The sequence below is a fragment of the Hemiscyllium ocellatum genome, chromosome 4, assembly GCF_020745735.1.
Source record: "Hemiscyllium ocellatum isolate sHemOce1 chromosome 4, sHemOce1.pat.X.cur, whole genome shotgun sequence".
NCBI lineage: Eukaryota > Metazoa > Chordata > Chondrichthyes > Orectolobiformes > Hemiscylliidae > Hemiscyllium > Hemiscyllium ocellatum.
The window spans coordinates 44,830,938-44,857,175 of NC_083404.1; the positions used below are offsets into that span (position 1 = coordinate 44,830,938).

At 40.8% G+C, this 26,238-nt stretch overlaps 1 protein-coding gene across 2 annotated transcripts in view; it reads right to left on the reverse strand.

Moving 5' to 3' along the window:
* Positions 1-26,238, reverse strand: part of znf516 (zinc finger protein 516) — a 152,189-nt gene that overhangs the window by 31,587 nt on the left and 94,364 nt on the right. For both annotated transcript variants that reach the window (XM_060823113.1, XM_060823115.1), the window contains 2 exons: positions 8,995-10,503; positions 342-440 (listed from right to left, as the gene is read on the reverse strand). In XM_060823113.1, coding sequence (XP_060679096.1) covers positions 342-440; positions 8,995-10,503 — 1,608 coding nt within the window. The remainder of the gene's footprint in view (positions 1-341; positions 441-8,994; positions 10,504-26,238) is intronic.

The following is a 26,238-nucleotide window of genomic DNA, read 5'->3' on the forward strand; positions in this document are numbered from 1 at the left end:
AAATGGATGTTATCTATGCTTAATTTTCATAATGCTGTTGGCAAATGAATTCATTTACATGTCCAATTCGAACTGTGACAATGACATCTGATAAATATGTAAAAGGTTACTTTACAGCCCAAGAAACAATGACATTTGCTTACGGCACATATGGAGTTTTTAACTACCAAAATTAATTAGCATTACAGATCCTCAAAGCATCTGCACGTGTCTGTCAATTATAGGCAGGGTTATTTTTACAAGTTAAGTGGGGACCGGGAAAAGAAGGACTGTATTGATGAGATATTGGAATCACAAGAAAGATCAGGAAATGGTACAATGTAACAGATAGTGCCCCTTACCTGCATGGGTTTTCATGTGTGTCCTGAGATGCCTGGGTTGGCTGAAACTCTTTCCACATTCTCCACAGTTCAAGTCTCTCTGCTGAGTGGCAAGTATTCCTACAGTCATTAATGAAAAGTTGAGAAAGAAAGAATATTATTTCAGGATGATACATCATTAGTATGTCTAATGTGTTGTTACATGAGGCTACCCTTCAGGCCCCTTAGATGACAACTGTCATGTTTCATCACTGCAGCCTCTGTCATGGCAGACACACAGAACAGAGAGACTGCAATGGATTACGTTGAATCAAATGAATGTGCCTTATGAAGTGCCCACTCTAGGCATGTGTGCATTTCTGAGTCAATGGATCCACTCTTAATCCCATTACCCCACCTTTTCCAGTAGGCACATCAAACATGCACATATAAATCGCATGACTAACAGGACATCAACACAATGAGTGCTTCACTATCGCTTTTGGCCATAAGATCTTGGAGACAAATGAAAAATGAACGGACACATCATGGGCTCCTCAAATTTCCAACTACAATCTGACTATCTTCTCAAGCTCAGACCTTCAAGACTCAGGCTCAATTGATATCTGTGAATGATAGTGTTATCACACAAGACAGCTCATAAAGGAAAGAAAATTCCAGTTTCTGTGCTTTGAAAAACAGCAGTAAACCTACTGCATCTGAAATAGCAGTGCAGATGGGCAAGCTGCTGTATATTTCTATAATCTTTCTGTTGGCTGAATAAATGATATTTTGAATCAAAGAATCACTGTGAGTGAACTCAGCATTTCTAACAGTGGTTTCCACCAAGTGACAGAAGTTCCTTGACAAAACCTAGGAAGTCTAATAAATCAATGATAATAAATAATTGCTCGGTGATATGTAACTTAAACATTTCTAAAAGAAGGCAAGAAGCCGCAGCTTTTAGTCTCGCACACATCAGAACTAAAATGAAAGAAACAGACTTGAGAAAAGGGACGCCAATTAATACAACTTGAGAACAGGGGTGTGATTGGTTGGGCCATCAGCAAGAGATGGAGCAAGAACAGTCAATTGTCAATTGTCATTCTCAGACTCAGAAGGTAGATTCTGATTATAGATTCCATGCTACCTCAGGTTATCCCAGAAAGGTTGGATGTCTCTACAATGTTTGAACAACAGGTGAAGCTACTTCGAGTCACAGATGACACGGTACAGCACGGAAACAGACCCTTCGGTTCAACTCATCCATGCCGACCAGATATCCCAACCCAACCTAGTCCCACCTGCCAGCACCAGGCCCATTTCCCTCCAAACCTTTCTTGTTCATATATCCATTCAGATGCCTTTTAAATTATGCAATTGTACCAGCCTCCACCACTTCCTCTGGCAGCTCATTCCATACACGTACCACCCTCTGTGTGAAAAAGTTGCCGCCTTAGGTCTCTTTTATATCTTTCCCCTCTCACCCTAAACCCATACCCTCTAGTTCTGGACTCCTCATCCCAGGGAAAAGACATTGTTTATTTATCCTATCCATACCCCTCATGATTTTATAAACCTCTATAAGGTCACCGCTCAGCCTCCCATGCTCCAGGGAAAACAGCCCTAGCCTATTCAACCTCTCCCTATAGCTCAAATCCTCCAACCCTGGCAACTTCCTTGTAAATCTTTTCAAGTTTCACAGCATCTTTCCCAAAGGAAGGAGACCAGAATTGCAAGCAATATTCCAATAGTGGCCTAACCAATGTCCTGTACAGCCACAACATGACCTCCCAACTCCTGTACTCAATACTCTGACCAATAAGGGAAAGCATACCAAACACCTTCTTCACTATCCTATCTACTTACAACTCCACTTTCAAGAAGCTATGAACCTGCACTCCAAAGTCTCTTTGTTCAGCAACACTCCCTAGGACCTTACCATTAAGTGGATAAGTCCTGCTAAGATTTGCTTTCCCAAAATGCAGCACCTCACATTTATCTAAATTAAACTCCATCTGCCCATTGGCCCATCTGATCTAATACTTGTCTCAGGCTGACACTAATACAGTAAACCCAAAAATGTTTTGTTCCACTGACAAGATTCTTTGATCAACCCACCAAGTACGGTTTTGCCTTTCACACAAAATGAGTAGCCTGACATTGTGGTGCCAGCTATGTTGGCTATACTGATGGATTATATCAAACAAATATAGCATTAACCATTTATAGCAAAGAGCACACCAATCAGACTCAGCCAACCTGTGCAGGCTGTCTCAGGACACTATGTCAAATTAGATGTGATTTCTCCTTTGAACAACATTTATTAAATAATTCAGGTTGTGCTAAAGGTTACACTGGAAGCTAACTTAACATCATTAGTTGGGCTTGCAGTGTGATGTTTTTGGCATGCATATTAATGCACATGACCTACATAGGTAAAAAAAGTTTGAACATACAATGCACCTTTCTTTCATGGAAGAGAAAGGGGTCAAACAGACTGCCAAATCTCTTCCAGCAACTCTCTATCCAATCAGCATTTACCTGGCCTTTAAATGAAGACGGACAGGTTCTTGCTGCATCTCCATGACATTGATGGTCCTACCAATGAGCATCCTCTTCATAGAGTCATAGAGATGTACAGCATGGAAACAGACCCTCGGTCCAACCCGTCCATGCCGACCAGATATCCCAAACCAATCTAGTCCCACCTGTCAGCATCCGGCCCATATCCCTCCAAACCCTTCCTATTCATATACCCATCCAAATGCCTCTTAAATGTTACAATTGTACCAGCCTCCACAACATCCTTTGGCAGCTCATTACATATACGTACCACCCTCTATGGGAAAAACGTTGCCCCTTAGGTCTCTTTTATATCTTTCCCCTCTCACCCTAAACCTATGCCCTCTAGTTCTGGACTCCTCGACCCCAGGGAAAAGACTTTGTCTATTTATCCTATCCATGTCCCTCATAATTTTGTAAACCTCAATAGGGTCACCCCTCAGCCTCCAACACTCCAGGGAAAACAGCCCCAGCCTGTTCAGCCTCTCCCTGTAGCTCAGATCATCCAACTCTGGCAACATCATTGTAAGTCTTTTCTGAACCCTTTCAATTTTCACAACATCTTTCTGATAGAAAGGAGACCAGAATTGCATGCAATATTCCAACAGTGGCCAAACCAATGTCCTGTACAGCCGTAACATGACCTCTCAACTCTTGTACTCAGTACTCTGACCAATAAAGGAAAGCATACCAAACGCCTTCTTCACTATCCTATCTACCTGCGACTCCACTTTCAAGGAGCTAAGAACCTGCACTCCAAGGTCTCTAGTTCAGCAACACTCCCTAGGACCTTACCATTAAGTGTATAAGTCCTGCTAAGATTTGCTATCCCAAAATGCAGCACCTCGCATTTATCTGAATTAAACTCCATCTGCCACTTCTCAGCCCATTGGCCCATCTGGTCCAGATCCTGTTGTAATCTGAGGTAACCCTCTTCGCTGTCCACTACACCTCCAATTTTGGTGTCATCTGCAAACTTACTAACTGTACCTCTTATGCTCACATCCAAATCATTTATGTAAATATGCTATATAAATTGGCATCCCCTCTTTCATCAAGTTGTTTCTTCCCTCTTAATTCTGATGAGGGTGAGACAAAAATAATCTTTGACTTTATGTTTTTTTTAGCAATGTTTGAATCAATGACAGCACACCCTTGTATGTATATAGTTCCCGTAAAACATTAAAGTTTGCAGGGCTTCCCAGGCGCAAAATGTGACACTAAAGGAGATGCTAAAATAGGTCGATTGAAGAGGTCAATTTTGTGGACAATTTCCCTCAAGCAGGGAAGCAAGGGAAGGAGCAGAATTATTTAGGTACAGAATGCCAGAGCTCACCCCATTGGTAGCTGAAGGAATGAATGACAAAATTAGACCAACTAAATCAAGACTCAATCCTCATTGTGGAATGTATCTAACTTCCTTATCTGAAACTAGTCAGAGAGTATTGCTGAATTAAAAGTATTCGAAATCTATTCATCACAACAGATTTTTATTTGAAATAGGCCCTGATGTCAATTACCTTCTTCATTATTTGAAACATTTGTACAGCAAATATTTCAGAGAAACTCTTACAATTTATTCACGTTGATTTGACGTCACCTGCGAAGCTGTTATTTCAAGTAGTCCAAAATAGTGTGCTTATAACCTGCACAGATGCTAATGTGCAAAATTGCAAATATTCCTTCCAAATGGAAATTCCTATCAGAATTTTCATTTAATCAAAGAAAAGCAGCAAATGTTGTGTGGCAAATGCATGTGGTTGTTCCTGTAATCCAGAAGGCTGAAGAAAACCAGGAAAAATAACTCTGGGCAAAAGACAGGGTGAATGGCACACATTGAACCGGTCTTTAAAATAGCCAGCAACACTACGATGGGCTGAATAGCTTCTGCCTGTCCGTCTGGTTCTGCACTGGATGCTACTTTGATCAGCATTCAATAGGTGTACAGTGTTACTTAGCAACAGGAAACATGGAAAAGGCATTAATTTGCAACAGGATGTATAATGGTCTCAGAAAGCAGTGCAGTGCACTGGGTTCTTGGCAATCTTTTGATGTCATACAATGCTGTTGTTAGTAGGTATGTTTGAAACTGATGGAAGATGGACAGATTATGTTTCCATCCAACTGATTGCAGCCTGAGTGGTTGTTTGCACTTCAAATTATTTATTGGGCAAACTCCATAATAACAGAAGGTTACAGGCTGGGAATTCTTCAGTGAATGACTCATTTCCAAAGCGACATCCCTCAAATTTCAGTCAATAGTTACAGATGAGATGTAATACTCTCCCCTTGTTTGGAGGAGTGCAACTCCAAAAACACTCAAGAGACTTGACACTATTCTGGAGCAAGCAGCCCGCTTGATCTCTACCCCATCCACCACCTTAAAGTCCACTCTCTTGACCACCAACACACACTGGCCACAACCGAAGGCACTCCTTCAGTAGCACCTATGACCTATACCACCTAAAAGAACAAGTGCAGTAGATGTACAGGAGCATCACAATCTGCAAGTTCCCCTCCAAGTCTCACATCATACTTACTAGGAACTGTATTGCTGTGTATTCTCTGATATTGGTTTTAAAACCTGGACTTAAAAGCACTGTCCCTACACACCAAGGACTGCAGTGGTGCATGAAGGAGTCTTATCACAAAGCACATTTAGGGATGGGCAACAAATATTGGTCATGCCAGTGACACTCAGAACCTATTAATGAGTTTTAAAAAACTCCTCTTGTTGCACTTAATCAAAGTTACACTTTCAATAGAAGTCCACTCCATCATTAAAACTACTTACTTTTAAATCCATATTGGATTCCAACCCTGCCTCAACTCATCTGCCACTGGAGCACTTGTCTAGCCTTAACTGTTTCATTGTTCTCCTGATCAGACTCCCATCTTAACCCTGTGTAAACTCTGCTCACCCAAAACTGACTGAACATTAAGTTGCACCAGAACTCATTGACACATTACCCCTGCATTTACTGGCATACACTGTGTTTGCTTCCAGTGTGGAAAGTTAATTTTAAGATCCTTATCCTTGTTTACGAATCTATTTATGGCCTAACTCCTTCCTTTCTCTGAAACTCTTTCCCAATCCTACCTCACTTCAAGATTTCTATATTCCTGCGATTCCAGACTCTTTTTAAATCTCTTTTGCTCAACCATTGTCAATGCTTTCAGCCGTCAGAGACTAAAGCTCTACAATTCTTTCTCTAAACCTCTCTGCCTCTCTCTCCTTCTTTAAAGTGTTCCTTAAAGGCTATCTCTTTGACTAAGCTTTTAGTCAACTCTTCCAATGTCTTCTTCAGTGGTTAAGCTCTTCCTGATGAACGGCTTACGCCCAAAATGTTGATTCTCCTGCTCCTCAGTTGCTGTCTGACCTGCTGTGCTTTTCCAGCACCCCACACCTAACTCTGATCTCCACCATCTGCAGCCCTCACTTTCTCTTCAGTGGTTAAGTGGCAATTTCGTAAACTGATAATTTTCTTGTTGAACATCCTGCATCTTTGTTACTGTTAAATGTACGATATAAATTATCCAATCTCCAATTCAGTTCAGAGTCAACAATATTTAAAGGCACAATGGTAGCATTCCTACTGGAAGATCTGGGTTCAAGTCCCACCTACCATGATGTTGAGTCATAACATACACAGACAAGTCAGTTTAAAAAAAGTTAATAAATGAATGTGGAGTTTTGACTCATGCAGGTCTGGACAGGTAAAGATCAGATTCTCCACCTAAAGGACATGAGTGAACCAAATGGTTTTTCAATGACAATTTATTAATTTTATTGGTATTATCACTCATACTGACTTTTTATTCCAGATTTATAACCTGCTACATTGGAACTTGAATTCCTTAAGTCTCTGGATCACATGCCACTATTCCCAAGTATCTTTAACTAAATAATAATAGCAGCAGCTATTTATCCTTCTGGCTCCCTGGAAGAGAAGTCATATACTGTATCCTAGAAGACCATAAGATGTAGGAGCATAAGTAGGGCATTCAGCCCATACCATTCAGCCCATCAAGTCTGTTCCACCATTCAATGAGATCATGGCTGATCTGATCATCCTCAACTCTACTTTCCTGTCTTTCCCCTATAACCCTTAATTCCCTTACTGATTATAATTCTTTCTATCTCACCCGTGAATATACTTAATGATGCAGCCCAACACCCCCCTGTGGTAAAGAATTCCACAGATGCACTACCCTCGTAGAGAAGATATTCCTCCTCATCTGTTTTACATCAGCAACTCCTTATTCTGAGATGATGCTCCCTGGTTCTACACTTCTCACAAAGGGAAACAACTTTTCCACATCTACCCTGTCAAATCCCCAAAAAGCCCTGTATGTTTCAATAAGATTCCCTCTCATTCTTCTACTTCCCATGAGTACAGACCCAACCAACTCAACTATTCCTCATAAGATAGTTCCTCCATACCTGGTATCTTCTCTGGGTTGCCTCCAATGCTAGTGTATCACTCCTTAGATAAGGGGTACAAAACTCTTCACAGTATTCCTGCTATGATCTGACAAATCCCTTGTATAGATGTTATTGAAATAGGCTGGGTAAGTGTATGACCGCAAAATAACAAAAGCCTGACCATCCTTTTTTTCCATTTAATATGTAAGACATCTTATAGCCAACAGATAGGACAATAAAAATCAATGTCCAATATTAAAAAAAAACTTAAGTTGACTTTATGACATTTTTATTTTAAATGAAAGGGAACTCTGGCACCTTTCACTAAATGTATCTTCTTTCCTATTTGCTTCTAACTTTTTGTCAAAGTAGAACAACACTGAAGTGAATTCAAAATCAGAAAAAGCTTTGATAAGATAATGCTGGTACTCAAATTTTGAATCTCATTTGGCCATCATTCGCACAGTGGAGTTACAGGAATGGTAAATATATTCGCGTTGTGGATAATGAAAAGATAAGACAATACATAATATTAGCAATAATCTAATATAGAAATATGTTTGTGTGAATAAGGTTCTTGTGGTGAACTATTATACCTCACAGTACAATAATAGATACTGAGATTCCTAATTTAAAAATCACACAACACCAGGTTATAGTCCAACAGGTTTATTCGGAGGCATTAGCTTTCAGAGTGCTGCTCCTTCATCAGGTGGTTCATCTGGTCACAACCATCAAATGATGGAGCGGCGCTCCGAAAGTTAGTGCTTCCGAATAAACCTGTTGGACCATAAACGTGGTGTTGTGTGACTTTTAACTTTGAACACCCCAGTCCAACTCCAGCATTTCCAAATCAAGACTCCTAATGATTAGAGAAATTATTTGCCAATAACTTTCACCAGCCTATCAGCAATGCAGAAGCAGGAAAATTGTTATATCAGATTCCTGTCCATATCTCCAGCATCACCTTTCACAGATAGAACCACAAAACCATGCTTCATGGGTGGAAACCAACTGGCCCATCAAGTTAGTCCAATCTGGGTCCTGCTGCCAGCCAGAAATGGTGCCATGCTAATGTCTCTAGACATGTAATCTCTGCATTACCTCTCATTTCAGAGGGCAGTTAAGAGTTAACCACACCACGGGCCTGGAGTCACATATCGGCCTGACTGGATAAATACAGTAGATTTCCCCCCTAAAGGACATTAATATGCTGGATTAGATTAGATTTCCTACGGTGTGGAAACAGGCCCTTCGGCCCAACAAGTCCACACCGACCCTCCAAAAAGAGTAACCCACCCAGACTCATTTCCCTCTGAATGATGCATCTACCACTATGGGCAATTTTGCATGGCCAATTCACCTGACCTGCACATCTTTGAACTGTGAGAGGAAACCCACACTGACACGGGGAGAGTGTGCAAACTCTACACAAACAGTTGCCCGAGGCTGGAATCGAACCTGGGACCCTGGTGCTGTGAGGCAGCAGTGCTAACCACTGAGCCACTTTGCGGCCCGTTATTTGGCCTATCTAACAGTATTCATACTGTCACTAATACCAAGGCTTAACGTTATTGTGCATCGGTTACTAATCCATACATTTCCGTGTGAGTTATACAGAAAAAAACTCCCACTCTGCTATGGATAAAAACACCAACGAACTCATTGTAAAGCTTCAACTATTGAGTAAACTGAAATACTAACTTGTTTCGGCTGTTGGATCCAGAAAGGGACTGTGAGCTCTCCAGCTTTCATATAAGGCAGACAGATCTTGTGGATTGTAGGCCGTTAGCACGTTAAAAGCATTCCCGTGCTTCATCCTATCTCCCTGTTTCGTCGGTGATGCTGGCTCAAAAGTGCCTAATGAAGTAGAACATCCTGTTGGACTGGAATGACGTGGCATCTGCCCATCTCGTGTACAGTATCCTAATGATGCCAGCTCAGCTATACCTGCTGATCTGTATTCGGGTTGAGGCAGAGCATTGGCTTTGTGTTTGGTCTGCTGGGCAGCTGTGGGCAAGCTTTTGCATCCTGACTCTCGACCGACTTGAATGTTTGTTGGGTATAGTTGGCAACAATTACCAGAAACTGCACCACCGGCACCATCCTCTTGAAGAAGTCGATCTATTGTGATATTCTCAGTTGCGGTTCCATATCTTAGAACTGCAGGGCGTGAATGAGCAACTTTGTTTCCAAAACTACCAGCTTGCAATATCTTGTGCTCTAAACTTATATTTGATCGTACATTTTGTTCTGAAACAAAACCATATTGCTTTTGGCTGTTTGCTTGCTGGTACCAGTAACTATTTGGAACTGGGCCTACAGCCCTCGTACCTGTAGGGGGGAGGGATACTCTGGGCTGTGGGGGAGCGTGTGACTTGCTTGAGATCCCTGACAACAAGGGAGCAGCTCTGGCCGTTGGTGATTGCCTTTGGCATGGGGGATGGCTATGTACAGGGGATGGGAGCATGGGAGGACTTTCTTTACTGTTCAGTACAGGAGGAGGGCCTGTGCGTCGACTGCTACTAACTCCAGGCAAGCTGTGATTTGCGGCTTTCAGCCCATTCCGGGCTCGCCATTTCGGAGTTGGCATATTGAGGTTCAGCTTGTGTAGGACACGCTGATGCATCAGGAGCACTTCAGGGTAGAGGGTTGCGTGATTGCAGAACTGGCAAAAGTGTGTGATCATACCATTCTGGGGTGGTGAGGTAGGTGAACCCCGGAAGAAGAAATTATCCTTGCAGGCAAACTTTTTAAAAAATGTTAAGGTCAAATCTAAAGGAAATTCATTTTCAGTTGCATTTGTGTTGGGATCAATGTTGTGCACTTTATCTGCACCTTTCAAAGGCAGGTCTGAATTCTTTCCACTGACTGGTTTGTTCTGAAAACCCGGTGGTAGGCTGGGCTGGAGGATGCCTTCTTCGACTCTGCAAGATCCAACTGATCCCTGTTCCTGTTCAGCTCTTGGTACTTCCATTTGTGAAATAGAACTACATTCCACAGGGACCCCTTTAACATCCAAACAACAAGTTACGTCTTTTGAATCAAGAAAGATTCCTGGTCTATCTGGCAAAGATTCGTGAGACCTGTTGGTGGAAGCGGGAATGTCTTCCTGAGATTCATTCTGAGGAGCCTGGGAGGCTGGGTTGCATGGCAGTAAAGGTGGCTCAGTCACCGTGTAGTCACAAGGCAAACATTTGTATGGCTTTTCTCCTGGGGAGATACAATAAAACAGGTTTTCAAAATGTGTACATTCAAAATTAATACACATTTAGGTGTACATGCCAGGAAGATCTAATTTGGCATGTATCTTATGAGGGAAAAGACTTGCACTGTAAATGAATTACTCATGACCTCAGAACATTCTAAAAGCCAACAAAAAACTTCTTGAATTGTAGTCACTGTTAGAGCACACAAAATTGCAAGAGCTAATTGTTGTGCAGCAAACTGTCATGTACAAGGAGATAAATGTTTGATATTCCTCAGAAACTGTAGGGACCCCTTTAACATCCAAACGATAAGTTATATTTCTTGAAGCAAGAGGGATTCCTGGTATATCAGGCAAAAGATCATGAAACCTATTGGTGGGAACTGGAGGTACATTTTGCGGAGCCAGATGATGTGGGGGCCTGAGTGGCATTTGAGTAAAGGTGGCTCAGCCATGAGTTAGTCATGAGTTAACATGATCTTCTGAAAGATGTTGGTTGAAGGATAAATATTGCTCAAGACATGGGGGAGAATTCCACTGCTCTTCCTGAAACAGTGATTGGGAAAAGACAGACTGGGCTTCAATTTAACACCTCATCCATAAGATGGCATTTCCACTTACGCTAGGCAGTTACAAATTATTGGCTACTGTGTTTTGTCTACTTCTGGATCATATTGGCTCTGAGTTAAATAAGGCCTCTATTTTAAAATTCTCATCTTTGTTTTATAATTGATGGAAAAACAAATATGCAAGCACGTTCAAAAAATTAATCATATGTTTGAAAGGGGTCCTTATTTCTTAATTTTGGTATTGTTCCAAATGGCTTCCTCTTAGACTAGCAGTATTTTTCCATTTTCACTTACACAGAACTCTACTGTACATATATAATGCATATTCCTTTTAGAACACTGGCCTTCAACAATTTATATGCACCTTTGATATAATGAAATGTCCCAATGCAGTGCACAAGAACATTATAAAACAAAGTATGGACCGAGTAAGAAGACACTGGGTCAGGTGATAACAAAGTTGGCCAAAGAAGTAGATTTTAAGAAGTAGGAAAGTGAAGTAGGGAGATGGTTTTCCAGAACTTGTGATCTAGACAACTAAAAGCACAGCTACAAATTGTTTTCAAGATAAAACTGGGATGGACAAGAGGCTAGAATTAAATTAATGCAGATATTTCAGAGAAACTGGAGATGGTTACAGAATTGGGATGGGGTCAAAGCCACAAAGAGATCGAAAATAAGGGTGGACACTTTAAAACCAAGATGTTGCTTGACCTCACCCAATACACCTCTGGAGCTCATGCTCCAAGAACAAATTCTACATTCATATTAATTATGTACATTTCTTTACCAAACAACATGTTACCTAATACTTAGGATAACTATGTGAATGCTTTGAATGTAACATTTTCTAAAAGGTTTAAATTTTATATGAATTTTATGGCACAGTAAGAGGCCATTTGGCCCAACTGGTCTATACGGGTGTTTATGTTCCATGTGATCCTCTTGTCATTATCATCTCCCCTAACAGCATAACCCCAAATTTCTTTCTCCCACACACACCTATCTGGATTCCCTTCAAATGCCTCAACGTTATTCACCTGTTAGTCCATGTGGTGGTGAGATCCACATTCCCACAGCTTGCTGAGAACAGGCTTTTCTTCTGAATTCCTTATTAGGTTTAATAGTAACATATTTATGGTTTTTAGTTCAGCTTCCCACACAAGTGAGGACATCTTCTTGATATCTGACCAGCAAACAGCTTCAGAACTTTTATTCTGCTTCTCTCTTTGTAAGAATGCTAATTAATCAGCACCAGGAATCAGCTTGAATGACTGCCCCAACTACAGCATGATAAAGATTATTGTGACAAAGTTAAAATGTAAGCTTCCATTTTGAATGTGCCCACCTGGCAGAAAATCCAATTTTGTACTTTGATTAAACTTTTTAAACATTGCTTGCCTTATATCTACAAATTTCATAAAGGATGAGATTCAGTTCATAATTTAAGTTTGTCCTTTTATCTAAAGAACTGAAAAGTTACAGCAATTGGAAAAGATTCAACAGATTGAGACTGTTTTCTTTTGACTGAGCTGGCAGAAGTCGGTGAAATTCTGACTGGGTTGGACAGGGTAAATGTGCAAACTGTTTGTTTGTGAGAAAATCGAAACTGAAAGGCCAGAAATCCAGGATAATTATGAATAAATAGTGGAGAAAAAAATCACTTTATTCAGTAAGTATTTCAGAAATAAAATGGAGATCTTGTAGTGACCTGGATCATTACACCACTAGCCCCTTGTATATTGCCGTATATACTGGACTGGTGCTAACTTTGAGCCTGATACATAACAAGTTCACATAATTTTCCATTTAACATAGTTGTCCATTTTAAAAATCAAAACAGTTTGATTACGTGTGCCAAAGCCTAACTGTACAATGATGGATACAAAGCTCTGAAAGATCTGATTCAATCAAAAAAATCAAGTCTTTTCTGTGTCTTTCTGGTTCTCTACAGCTCCAATTCTAGCAGAATCATTTTCAGAATTCTGGTGACTTTGCATATTGCAACGATTCCCCAAAAATAATTAACCATATTTTAGCATTTCACATAATCATTCACAGAGGTCGAAGAAAACTCAAACAGTCTGTTACATTACTTATTCAGCTTTCTAAATTGTGATCATCATAAAATTACTCAGATGCACAGTGACCCATATCATAACTCTGACTGCAGAGCCGATTTGCTTCAGTGCCTTCTTTCACGTTCAGTGACATTATCACAACACCAACATTTCCCCTGAAGCTTACTCTTCCAGAACTCCTCAGGATAATTTCACTCCTCCAACTCTGACATCTTGTGCCTTGTTGATTTCTATTGGTCCACCAGTGGCAATTGGGCCTTCAGCTACCTGAGCCTTAAGGTCTGAAATCTCTGTATAAAAATCTCTACCTCTCTTTCCTCCTTTAAGGCATTCTTTTAAAAACATTTTCTTCGATTATTTGTACTCTCACTGGATTTGTGTTAAACTAGAACTGTACAGAAAGGAATGGTCCCTTCAGCCCATGATGTTGAGCCGAACATGATGTCAAATTAAGCTAATCTCTCCTGTCTGCCCTTGGTCCATATTCCTTCATTCCTTGCTTATTCATGTGCTTATCTAAAGGTTCCTTAAACCTTATATGATAGTGTCCCTGTGAACTGCATTGCATCATTTTTCTACATTCACAGTGGTGTATTATATTGCAAATTGATGTCACAATTTATTAATGGCTAATATGCCTGAAATAACTCCACAGATGCTCATATCCCATCATCTAGTCACCTTTTATTTACACGTGAAGAGATCTTGACACTGATCCAGTTCCCTCAGAGCTAACTCTCAGAGTGAATAGAACCTCTGACACTTCTGTCAGCCAGGGCTCCCTGATTGGACCAGATCAGGGAGCACATATTATATTAGATTCACCTGGCTGACCTCATTACAATCACTTTGTCCCTCCCACTCTGAGAGTCTAAGGACATAGGCCAGGTCCTTTATTTGTAGTACCTACTGGGGCGTTTTAGCACCAGTTTTAGGTTCCATCAACTCTGCATCTGAAATGGGCAGAATGTAAGGCACAGAAGCCCTCCTCTTGCATCTGGAGTGTCAAGAAAGAAATTCATTCTCCTTGTCAGGTGGCAAAGGCATTGAGGTGGTGACATCCACAATGTCCATCTCAGATTCCAAGGTATCTTCAACACTTAATGGAGAGGGAGAACCCATAAGTTTCAGAACAGTCTGAAAGGCTGTTGAGGAGCCAGGCACGTTTTGCTCCCACACCACTGGTGAGTTCAGAGCTTTCATTGTGGCTTGTTCAGGACCTCACACCTTCTCGAACATTCTATGTCCCTGGGCCTGATGTTGCAGTGATTGTGCCTCTTACCCATACAGGGTTTATCCGGGGGTTCTTATACCAAACTTCATCCCCTATAGTAAACTGACTCTTTAGTCTGGCAGAGTCTTGAGTCTGACATTGGCATTCCTGATCCATTTCACTCTTGGAAAGATCAGATTTAACCTGGTGCAGAATCTCCTCCCCATGAGCAATTCTGCTGGAGCTATCCCTGCAGTTGCATGAAGTGTGGTTAGATAATCAATGAGTGACCAGGACAGTCTGGTACCTAGTGAAACTTTTGGCTGCTTCTTTAAATCTGCCCTCAAAAGTTTAGACTGCTCTTTCCGTCAGGCTATCAGATGATGGGTGTCCTTAGATGACAAATGGTATTTGACTTTAAGAAATACTCAAACTCCCTGCTGGTAATTAATGGCCCATTATCTGTGACCAACACTTCCGGGAGTCTGTGTGTTGCAAAAGATGCACATGGGTTTTTTATCATCGTCCCCATGTTTGACGAATAAACTCTATGCAAATTCGGATACTTTGAGTGTACGTCCACAAAGACTAAGGTTGTTGAGCTCACAAAAGGATCTGCATAGTTGAAGTGTAGCCAAGTCTAGGGGAACAGTTGGCAATAATTGTTTTTCCTTGTTGGCACTCTAGGCACTGTCCACCAACGCAGCTATGTCTGCATCCAATCATGGCCACCGGACATAGCTTCTCGCTAATATCTTCGTTCTGGAAATCCCTGGATGATCCTGATGGAGTTCAGCCAGTATCTGGCAGCAACCTTTGCTCAGAGCAATCACACTTGATTCCCATAGTAATATGCCATCCTCTGCTGTGATCTGGTCTCAGTGGATCCAAAAAGATTTCAATTCTGGTTGTGATCTTTCTGTGTTCAAGGTCTGATATTGTCAGCTGTGGCTGGAAGTGTAAAACGATCATGGACTCTTCCAGGGGCGGTACCATAGGTGGTGTATCTGGCAGCAGGAGGTGGCTCAGTACATCTGCATTGGCTCCTTGGCCTTTCAGACAGTGTTCCAACTGTAATTATACACACTTAGTATTAAAGTGCTGAATTTGGCCTGAAGCTACGGGCAGCGCTGCCTGGTCCCCATTAAGTAGATCATGCAGAGGCTTGTGGTCCATTATTATTACAAACATACATCTGTAAAGGTATTGGTGAAACTTCCCAACTCCAAACATGACCGCCAAATGTTCCATCTCTAGGCAAATTTAAGCTGTGCATTAGCAAAAGTCCTGGATGCATATGCTATTGGGCATTCCTCACTATTGGGCTACCTATGAGCTAATACAGTGAGGCATGTCGATACCGGTTGGGATCATGGTGTGCCAACATGTTACATGATGATAGCTGTTTCTTCACTTGCCTGATAGCTCTGCCTTGGCTATGTGACCATTTCCAAAGGCTGACCCTTTTTTAACAGTAATGCAAAGGTGCCAGGATGGAGGTCAGGTTATGTATGAACTTTCCGTAATAGTTCATCAGCCCACAAAAGACTTAAGCTCTGATACAGATATGGGAGATGGGACAACTTGAATCGCCCTCACTTTATCTTTCAATGGGTGTAAACCAGTTTTGTTGACTCTCTAGCACAAGCAGGTACTTGGAGGGCCTGGAATTCACATTTTTCCCTTCCACAGCATATGTCTGCTTTGGAGAAACATCTAAGAATTATGTCCAAGTTCTCTAAGTACTCCTCATTGGTCTTCCCTGTTATTACCTTGTAAAATGTTCTCCATAGTCCACTGAAAAATTGCACAGACTGACAATATTCTAAATGGCAGGCTCATATGTTGCTACAAACCTTCTGGGTTTTAATTGTAGCATACTTCTGTGAATCCCCATCTTACTGCAGTGGCAGGTACACATTTTTCATGTTCAGTTTTGTGAAGGACAGCCCCACCCCCCAACTCTGTTAGCTTTGCATTAAAATCTGTATGCCATGGAATCAGTATTTATCCAGCTGCGAAAAGCCATTTACCATTTGTTTAAAATCCCCACAAAGGTGAACTGACCCATTGAGCTTCACAATCAGTATGAAAACATCCCATCACCAGGGTCACCCTTTATTTACATGTGCATGGTACTTGACAATGGTCTGGCTTCCTCAGAGCCAGCTCTCAGAGTGAACAGAACCTCTGACACTTCTCTTTTTATCTGTCAGCCAGGGCTCCCTGGTTTGACCACATTAACAGCCCCAATCAGGGAACTCATATTCTATATGGTCCAAGTGGCTGACCACATTACAATCACTACAATGTCTATCACACGGCCAGAGGTAAATCATACTAATAACAGAGGCCTAGCTATTGAACTATAGTTGATTTCAGGCACTGATCAGTGTGCAAATTGCATTTAACTGGACTAACGGTAAATACATCCACCAGCCTCATTCTTATAACAAGCCTGTCCCCTCAGGAATCAGCTGACAATATGGCTTGACAAGGATCACAGGTTAGGCACCTGTTGGCGTGTCAGTCCTGAGTGCTAAGGAAACCATGTTTGGCTAGAGTTCTTGAAGCTCCTTTCTTACACCGAGTCAGTACAACACAGAAAGATATAATTCAGCCCATCCAGTCAATGTGGATTCACAAAAGAGCAATCCAGTCAGTCCCATTGCTGTTTATCCCTGTAGCTCCATAAATTTAATTGTCCGATATAATTTTCTATTAAAGTACCTGAGTCTGTCTGTTTCCACCACTCTCGAAGGCAAAGTGTTCGAGGTTATTACCCATCCACCGCACTAAAAATATTCATCCTCACATTATTCCTGTATTTTTTTACCTCAACATTAAATCTGTGTGATCTGCTGGTCCTTGAACCATTGGATAATAGAATGAACTTTGTTTTTTCAACCTTAGCTAAACTCCATAAAATCTTTCCATCTTTTATCCAGGAAGAATAACTTAACTACTCTTGATCAACTTTGGAGCTAACATCCCTATTTCCTGGAGCCATTCTGTTAAATCTCTTGTGCACCAAGGATTTTCACATCCTTCCTAAAGTGCGGTCATGAGAACTGAACTTTACACCCTCATTGTGGCTTAACCAAAGCACACATACAAGAGCTGAAAATGTGTTGCTGGAAAAGCGCAGCAGGTCAGGCAGCATCCAAAGAGCAGGAGAATCGACGTTTCGGGCATGAGCCCTTCTTCAGGATTCTCCTGCTCTTTGGATGCTGCCTGACCTGCTGCGCTTTTCCAGCAACACATTTTCAGCACTGATCTCTAGCATCTGCAGTCCTCATTTTCTCCACACATACAGGGGATCTAATGATGGAGATGCTATAACATTACAGTTAAGTGTTTTTTATTCAATTGTGGGATGTGGGTGTTGCTGTCTGGGCCAGTAAATTGTTGCCTGTATTGAATCCAGAACTGGATTGCGTTTCCAATGCAATTCAGGTACAAGTGTTTGTCTCCTTAAGTTGGATGTTTTTAGATCAATTTAACCCACATATGGACGCAACAACTCTTGAAAAGTATCATAAAAAATATTTAGTATCTAAAAAAATGTATTCATAAACTGCAGTTCTGACTTTTTTATATATACGCTGTACCTATTTAAGTTTTCTTTTAAATCCTTGATTAAAAGTTCAAGAGATATCCTTCTCACTTTCTCAGCCTGTAAAGTGGAAACATGCCACTAGGTGGTCCCATTTCCAAACTGCACAGAGATCTCAGCTGCATTCTGATGTTGTTTTACAACTGAATCATCCATCTGAGCTCTTTCTTCACTAGAGAGCAGCAGAGACTGCATTAACTTTTAGTAAGAATTGATGTTCACTGGAGCTACAAAAAAACAGCTTTAAAATGCCATTAAAAATACATGCAAAACAAGCGCAGTGCCAATAATACGCTGGTAAACATCCCTTGATCTACAGAAAGCCACAGACTCAACTTTTCCAGTTCTTGCTGTTCCCTCATAACTGACATGTCATTTCACACAAATAGCCTGAACAATTACAAAAAAAAACAAGTGACAACAATTTGTTCCTTCCTGACACATAAAATTCATTTTAATTCCTCTAGCTGTTCTCTTGAGTAATCTCAATTTGAATTGCTCCATTGGCAGTTGAACGTTTAGCTGCCTGGACCCCAAGCTATGGAACTCCCTGTCCAAGTCTTTCCACCTGTCTATTTCTCTCACCTCATTTAAGGTTGTCCTTAAATACCTTTTCTTTTACTCCTCCTCACGGTCATCCGCCCTCATATCACCTTCCGTGCCTTGGCATCAATATATGTTTAAAAACACGGTGGCACAGTGGTTCGCACTGCTGCCTCACAGCGCCTGAGACCCGGGTTCAATTCCCGACTCAGGCGACTGACTGTGTGGAGTTTGCACGTTCTCCCCGTGTCTGCGTGGGTTTCCTCTGGGCGCTCCGGTTTCCTCCCACAGTCCAAAGATGTGCGGGTCAGGTGAATTGGCCATGCTAAATTGTCCGTAGTGTTAGGTAAGGGGTAAATGTAGGGGTATGGGTGGGTTGCGCTTCGGCGGGTCGGTGTGGACTTGTTGGGCCGAAGGGCCTGTTTCCACACTGTAAATAATCTAATCTAATCTAAACATTCCCAAGAGATTGGGTCAACTGGGCCTGTATTCACTAGAGTTTCAAAGAATGAGAAGGGACATCATTAAAATGTATAAAGCGCTGTCTAGGGCTGGGTAGACTTGATGCTGGGATAACATTCCCCCTGAGCCTGTGGGGTTTAGACTAAGAGATCATTGTCTCAAGATACAAGGGAGGCCATTTTGGACAGAGATTAGGAAAAATTTCTTCACTCAGAGGGTGGTGAACCCATGGAATTCTTCACCACAGAAGACTGTGAAGGCAAACTCAATTAATATATTTAAGGAAGAGATTAATAGATTTCTAGAAATTACTACTTTAGTTTGGGAAACTTGATCAACATGGACTAGTTGGACCGAAGGGTCTGTTTCCATGGTGTATGACATTTTGGCTCTGAGAGCGTTGAGAGATATGGGGAAAAAACAGGAACATGGCCTTGAAACACAGGATCAGCCATTATCAGGTTGAATTTTGGAGCTGGCTCAATGGATTGAATGGTCTAATCCTGCTCCTATTTTTGACATATATACATTGTTAGGTTTCTCAAGGCACATTTTCCAAATGCACAGATGAAGGTGCAAAAGAAGATTTACAAGAATGAAGGCAGAACTGAGAGATTATAACTATCAGGAAATAACAAAAAGGCTGGGACTTGTTTCTCTAGAAAGAAGGATGCCAAAGAAGTGTTCTGATGCAAGTCTTTAAGAATATTGAATGGTTCGATTCAATAGGTAGGCATGGGAGAAGATGCTTCTCCCTGTGGGGGAAATTCAAGGAGCATTCATATAGAAGCTTGACGAGGGGATGAAAGGAATTGAATGATACATTGACAGACTGAGATGAAATAAGTGGGGAGGAAGTTCCTGGGGAGCATAAACATCAGAATTGAGTCATTAGGTCAAATGGCCTGTTTCTGTGTTGTACCTTCCCTGTGATTCCATGCAAATTTGTAATTTCATGTGAAAAGTATGCAGTTAAATTGTCAGACATTATCATATAAAGCAAGAATGATTATTATTAGAAAGCTTGTAAATTTCCATCTGGAACTTTAACACATGGATATAAATATGAAATGGAATATCAACTGATGCAAAGTTCTATTATGCATCCTAGGTAACAGTCGTGGATAAATAAGTGTTTCCTGTTCTTGTACTACTTGGTACACAGCTTTTCAATAACAGGATGAACAGCAGAATATTTATTGAGAGACTCCAGTACAATGAATCTTCTTCTTTCCATACTTTGGATTTTGCAGTACTCATGCTACACTCATATTCATCATTAACCAAAGGACAACCTCCCTACCCCTGAAACCAGGTTGTCTCTTCCTCCTTCAGTTCTCACATTACTCTTGCCTTGGGGGATGGATGTCAGATACTGCAGGTACATTCCGGCTTTACCAAATTCGCCTCCAGACTGACGACAAGGCAATTGTGAAAGCCTTCTCCCACCTTTGTCTAATATAATCATAAAATCTTTCAATTCTTTCACCCTCATGTGTTTACCTGGCTTTTCAAATGTCAAGCCAAGGCTGTGTCTGCTCTTGTAGGTGGACTTAAACATCCCTCACCACTATTTGAAGAGAAGGAGAAGTCTTCCTGGTATCCTGGCCATTATTTGTCCTTCAACCAACATCACTAAAAAATGATTATCTCTTCCTTATGACATTACTAAGTTTGAGAACTTGCTGCAAGAGCAAATTAACTGTTGCATTTTTTTTCTTCACTCATGGGACATGGGCATCACTGGCTAGCCAGCATTTATTACATATCACTAGTTACCCTTGAGAAGGTTGTGGTAAGACTCCTTCTTGAACTGCTGCAGTCTAAGTGCTATCAGTGGATTTCTTACATTACAACATGGACTGCATTTCAAAAGTACTTGATTCGCTTTTGACATCCTGAGGTCATGAAAGATGTTATATACAGAGGAACCTCGTTTATCTGGTATTTGATTATCCGAATTTAGGATTATCCGAACAAGGTCGCGAGGTCCCGACGGTTGGCTAAACTGTGTTTATTGGCATTCAATTATCCAAACAAAATACTCCCCACCCGTGACATTCAGATAATCGAGGTTCCTTTGTAATTGCAAGTCTTTCTTTGTACAGATAGAACTGTAAATCTGTAACTCTCTTCCAAGTGGCTCAAAACTCTGAATGCAATTGACAACAATAAAGCCAGATTTTGTTGAGAGCATTAAAGGTTTACAGAACCATCTAGTGAGAAGCTGGAATTAGGATACAAATTATCAATTGTCCAACTAAAGGGTGGAACAGGCCTAAAGGGCAGAATGGCCCCCTGCTATTCCTATGATCCTCCGGTCTTCTAAAACAGCCCAACTAGGAAATGACAACTGTAACATTGGTTTTCAAAGAAGCCAGGTTCTGAAATTACATGCAACACTTTAATGTATAAATACATTTCAATAACTGTCTATATTTATATAGAACACCTTCAACATCATCAAACTAAACTTGACATAAAACCACATAAGGAGACAGTAGGATAGATGATCAACAACATGGTAAGAAAGTGAAGCTTTAATGTGCGATATAAAGGAGGAAAATGAGGTCGAGATGCTGAGGTGTTTAGGAAGGCAACCCCAGAGCTTTGGGCTTTGACTTCTGAGGGCACAATCATTTGTGGAAATGTTGAGCATTGACGAAAATGAAAAATGGACTTGCGTTTACATACCACATGTTTCATGAACTCAGGTCAACTGAAGTGTTTTACTGCAAATTAGTTTGTTTAAATTTTTCTGTCATACTGTTGTATCAGAGAGCCAGTTAGCTCTGTTGCTTTTACAGGAGGCCACACATTTTTTTATTTTGTGGCACCAGATGCAGCAATCCTGGGCAAGCTTCTCCCAGAACTCTGGGTCGATACCAAACTTTCCAAGTGAATCTTTCAGAGTGTCATTGTAGCATGTCAATCTCCACAGAGAGTCTAAGGTCTGATCATTCTCTGGCTAAAGACGTTTCTCCAGAATTCATTATTGGTTGGTTAGCTTATATTTATGGCTCCCAATTTCACTGCCATTATTAGAAATATTAGAAGCCATTTGCTTCAAACTGTTACATGTAGTATCCAGATCATTTTGCCTATATTGTTGCTGATCCTAACTTAAACTAAGCACTTATTCACTTGACAGAAAAAGCTCAGGATGTTTATGGTCTGCCCAAAATATTCTGGCTTAAGATATTTTCCTATAGGAATAAAAGGAGCATGAGGATCAGAGTGTAGTCATCACTGGGAACAAGGATAGGAATAGTGCCTCATTTTTTCCCTAGTCGCAAATTGTTCAGGGGCCTATCAATGTCTTTTTGTCAGAAATAGGGCTGTAATTGTAAGGGAAAGATTTAAGCTTCATTTCATGCACAACTCAGAACACAAAAGCCTGCTGTTTGGATTTGCGTCGTCTAACTTTTGCAATAAAAAAAGTGTCCTGAAGAAATGATTATTCCATTCCAAAATGTAACACAAACGGAACAAATAACAGTTATACACACCTTGAAAATGGTAGTGTGTCCCAAACTTTGGAGAAACATTATCCAACAGAACTTGACAGTAGGCACGTAAGGAAATGTATTATGACATGCAGAGACAGGTTGTAAGGAGCTTCTTAAAGGAGATGAGAAAGAGGCAGAGATATTTTGAGAAAATTCTAGAGGTTAGGCCTAGGAGGCTTGACATAGTTCCTAAATAGTGAAGCACGTTTAAACCTCTGGGTGCATAGCATGCCAGATTCAGATGAACACAAAAGAGGGATGTGGAGCTGGAGGAGATTTCAGATAGTGAGGATAGAGGGACACGGAGGGATTTGAAAATAAATTCTAAAATCAAATACAGTACAAATATTCTAGTAACCATCTCCTATTGCCACAAATTCAGTCATGATGATTAATAAAGCACCAGGGACCCGGGTTTGATTCCACCCTTGGGTGACTGTGTCAAGTTTACACATTCTCCTTGTATCTGTGTGGGTTTACTTTGGGTGCTCTGGTTTCTTCCCACAATCCAAAGCTGCGCAAGTTAGGTGGATTGGCCATGCTAAATTGTCCATTGTGTCCAGGGAAGTGTAGGTTAGATGGATCATTCATGGGAAATGGAAGGGACGATGGGGTGGTCTTTGAGGGTCAGTGTGGACTTGTTGGGATGAATGTCCTGCAAGGATTCTATGATAAGCTAAGGTAGTAATAGATTGCACTTGAACTTTATTTATGTATTCATGGGATGTGAGCATCACCGGCTAGGCATGCATTTATTGACAGAGAAAAACATGTAAGGATTTGTATTGCGTAAATAGCAGTCAAAAGCCTAAGAAATTGCATGTAAGGACTAAGTTTGAATCACTGAATCATTTTTTGCTGTTTTCTGACCAAACATTTTGTGAGTAAAATGTAAGGTTAATGTTGGTATGTACGCTAATAATTTTTTAAAAATGAATATGTTTATTTCTACTTCAGAAAAGTGCATTAGTGAAATATAAAATGAGTTTAAGGAAATAATATACATTGATTATTAATTGTGTTTGATTATATGATAAATGTGGCTATCTGGTTATTCGTTTCAATCTTCATAAATAGATGGAGATTGAAACTCTGGGTGTTTGGTTTGGATGTGTATACTTGTAATGTGTAATTCTATAAACACATTTAAAAGAGCATAAAGATTGAATGGATTGATTCTATTTTTTACCAACCAGCTTTCTAGAATTTCAGAAATAATGTTTTTGTGTCTTCTTTTCATTATTCTGAGGAGCAAATTTTAAGGACTGTTCTAAAAAGCTAAAAGGTGCTGAAACATTTGTGCAGTTTCCACCAGTAATACTTTAGACATAGAGTTAGATCATAACTGAGTCTCCAGATATCAGAATAACTGAAGGGTTAAAATATCTATCATTTTCAGAGCACATCACTGGTGGATCATTCCAAAGTTAATCACATTCACAAGTGTTCTGAAAATCAGCAAAGTACTTGGATTCCATGTTTCGAACCTTGAATACCTCTGACACTTGGATGGAGGGGTAAACTTGAATAAATTAAGATGGTCAATGTCAATAGATATTGATATTCCACAATTATGTTTTTGGGGCTCAGAGTTCCAAGTGGTCTGCAAGCTGCGGGCTCTTAGGCAGCTATGGCTGCCACAAAACTCTGTCCCCTCCATATTAGAGGTCATCTCACCAGTCATCCACTTCCCTCTCGCAGTTCTCACCAAGGGCTTGTGACAATTCTCAAGCCTTCAAATTGGTTCATAGTGAAAAAAGTTTGGAAAGCACTTATAGAGATCTAATGATCTGAAGACTTGAGTTTAAATCCCACCACAACAGCTGAGGAAGTTAAAAAATGGAAATCCACTGTCTTTATCTGGTGTGGCCTGTATGATTCCAAATGCACAGCAATGTGATTGACTGTTATCTGTCCTCTAAAGTGCACTAACAAACATTCAGTGATCAAGGATGGACAATACATGTTGGCCTGACCAGCAACCCTCACATTCTGCAAATGAGTAAAAAAATTCTCTTGATTTTCCTTCCAGTGAAATCAGTGAGTGATTTTCAATCTGTGACTGCATTGAAATGGTATGTGCCACACTACCTCCCAGAGTTAAAGTTACCTCACTATAGTACACTCTATGAGGTCACACAGTGGTCATTATGGTGGCCAACACTACATCCAAGCGTGTTGTTAGAATTCAGGCAGATTGTCAAGCGGATAAAGAAATATCAAAATTATGCTACAGATAAAACATTTCTGATGTTCTATGGTAACACAGTATATTGAAGGCCCTTTGGTTATCACTGTAGCCTAAAGTGCCACATCGTTCTGTTGCACATCAAAAAGTTGCCCTGTACAACAATAACATTTATGTAGCCAAATTCTAATTTGTTAATGATAAACGGGAAGTGTTAAACTCAGCAGGTCTGGCAGCATCTGTTAATATAGAAACAAAGAGTCACTGGACTCGAAACATTAACTGTTTTCTCTCCATAAATGCTGCCAGACCTGCTGTGTTTCTCCAACACTTTGTTTGTATTTCAGATCTCTCGCTGCTGCAACATTTTGCGCGCATTTCTTTAATTGATTTGTTTGGCATAAAATATCAGATTATCTATCAAAATGTTGCCTAATGGACCTTAAGTGCTGTGAACACTTCTTAAGAGAACAGAAAACAAAAATGAAAAAGCAGTACAGCACAGAAACAGGCCCTTTGGCCCATCAAGACTGTACTGCCACGAGGCCTTATCCCTATCCCTCTATTCCCTGCCTATTCATATACCTGTCAAGATGCTTCTTAAACATTGCTATTTTATCTGCCTCCACCATCTCCTCAAGCAGCACAGTCCAGGCACTTACCACCCCTCTGTAAAAATAACGTGCCTCTCCATTCCCTTTAAACTTACCCCTGTTTACCATAAAGCCACACCACCTCATAATTAACATTTGTATTCTGAGAAAAAGACTCCAAATATTCATTCTAGCTAAGCCTTTCATAATTTTGTAAACTTTTATCAGGTCACCCCTCATCCTTCAATGTTCTAGTGAAAACAAAGCAAGTTTGTCCAATTTCTTCTCATAGTTAATACTCTCAAAACCAGGCAACATCCTGGTAAACTGTTTCTGTACTCTGTCCAAAGCCTCCACGTAAGGCCGGTACAGTGGTTCAGTGTTTAGCACTGCTGCTTCATGGCACCAGGGACCTGGGTTCAATTCCAGCCTTGGGCGACTGTCTGTGTGGAGTTTGCATATTCTCCCCGTGTCTGCATGGGTTTCCTCCAAGTGCTACGGTTTCCTACCCCAATCCAAAGATGTGCAGTTTAGGTGAATTGTCCATAGTGTTCAGGGATGTATAGGGTAGGTGCATTAGTCAGGGGTAAATATAAGGTAGGGGAATGGACCTGGGTGGATTACATTTCAGAGGGTTGGTGTGAACATGTTGGGCCAAAGGGCCTGTTTTCACACTGTAGGGATTGTGATCCTTCGGTTGTGTGGTGACCAGAACTGTACACAATATTCCAAATGTAGCCTAACTGAAGTCCTATAAAGCTACAACATGACTTGCCAATATTTACACTCTACACCCAGACCAATGAAGACAAGTGTGTCATATGCCTTCTTGACCACCTTATCCACGTGTTCCTACTCTCAGAAAAGTGTATGCCTAGATCCCTCCATATGCTGACGCTACTAAGGGTTCTGCTATTTACTATATACTTTCTTCCTTCATTAAATCTTCCAAAATGCATCATCTCA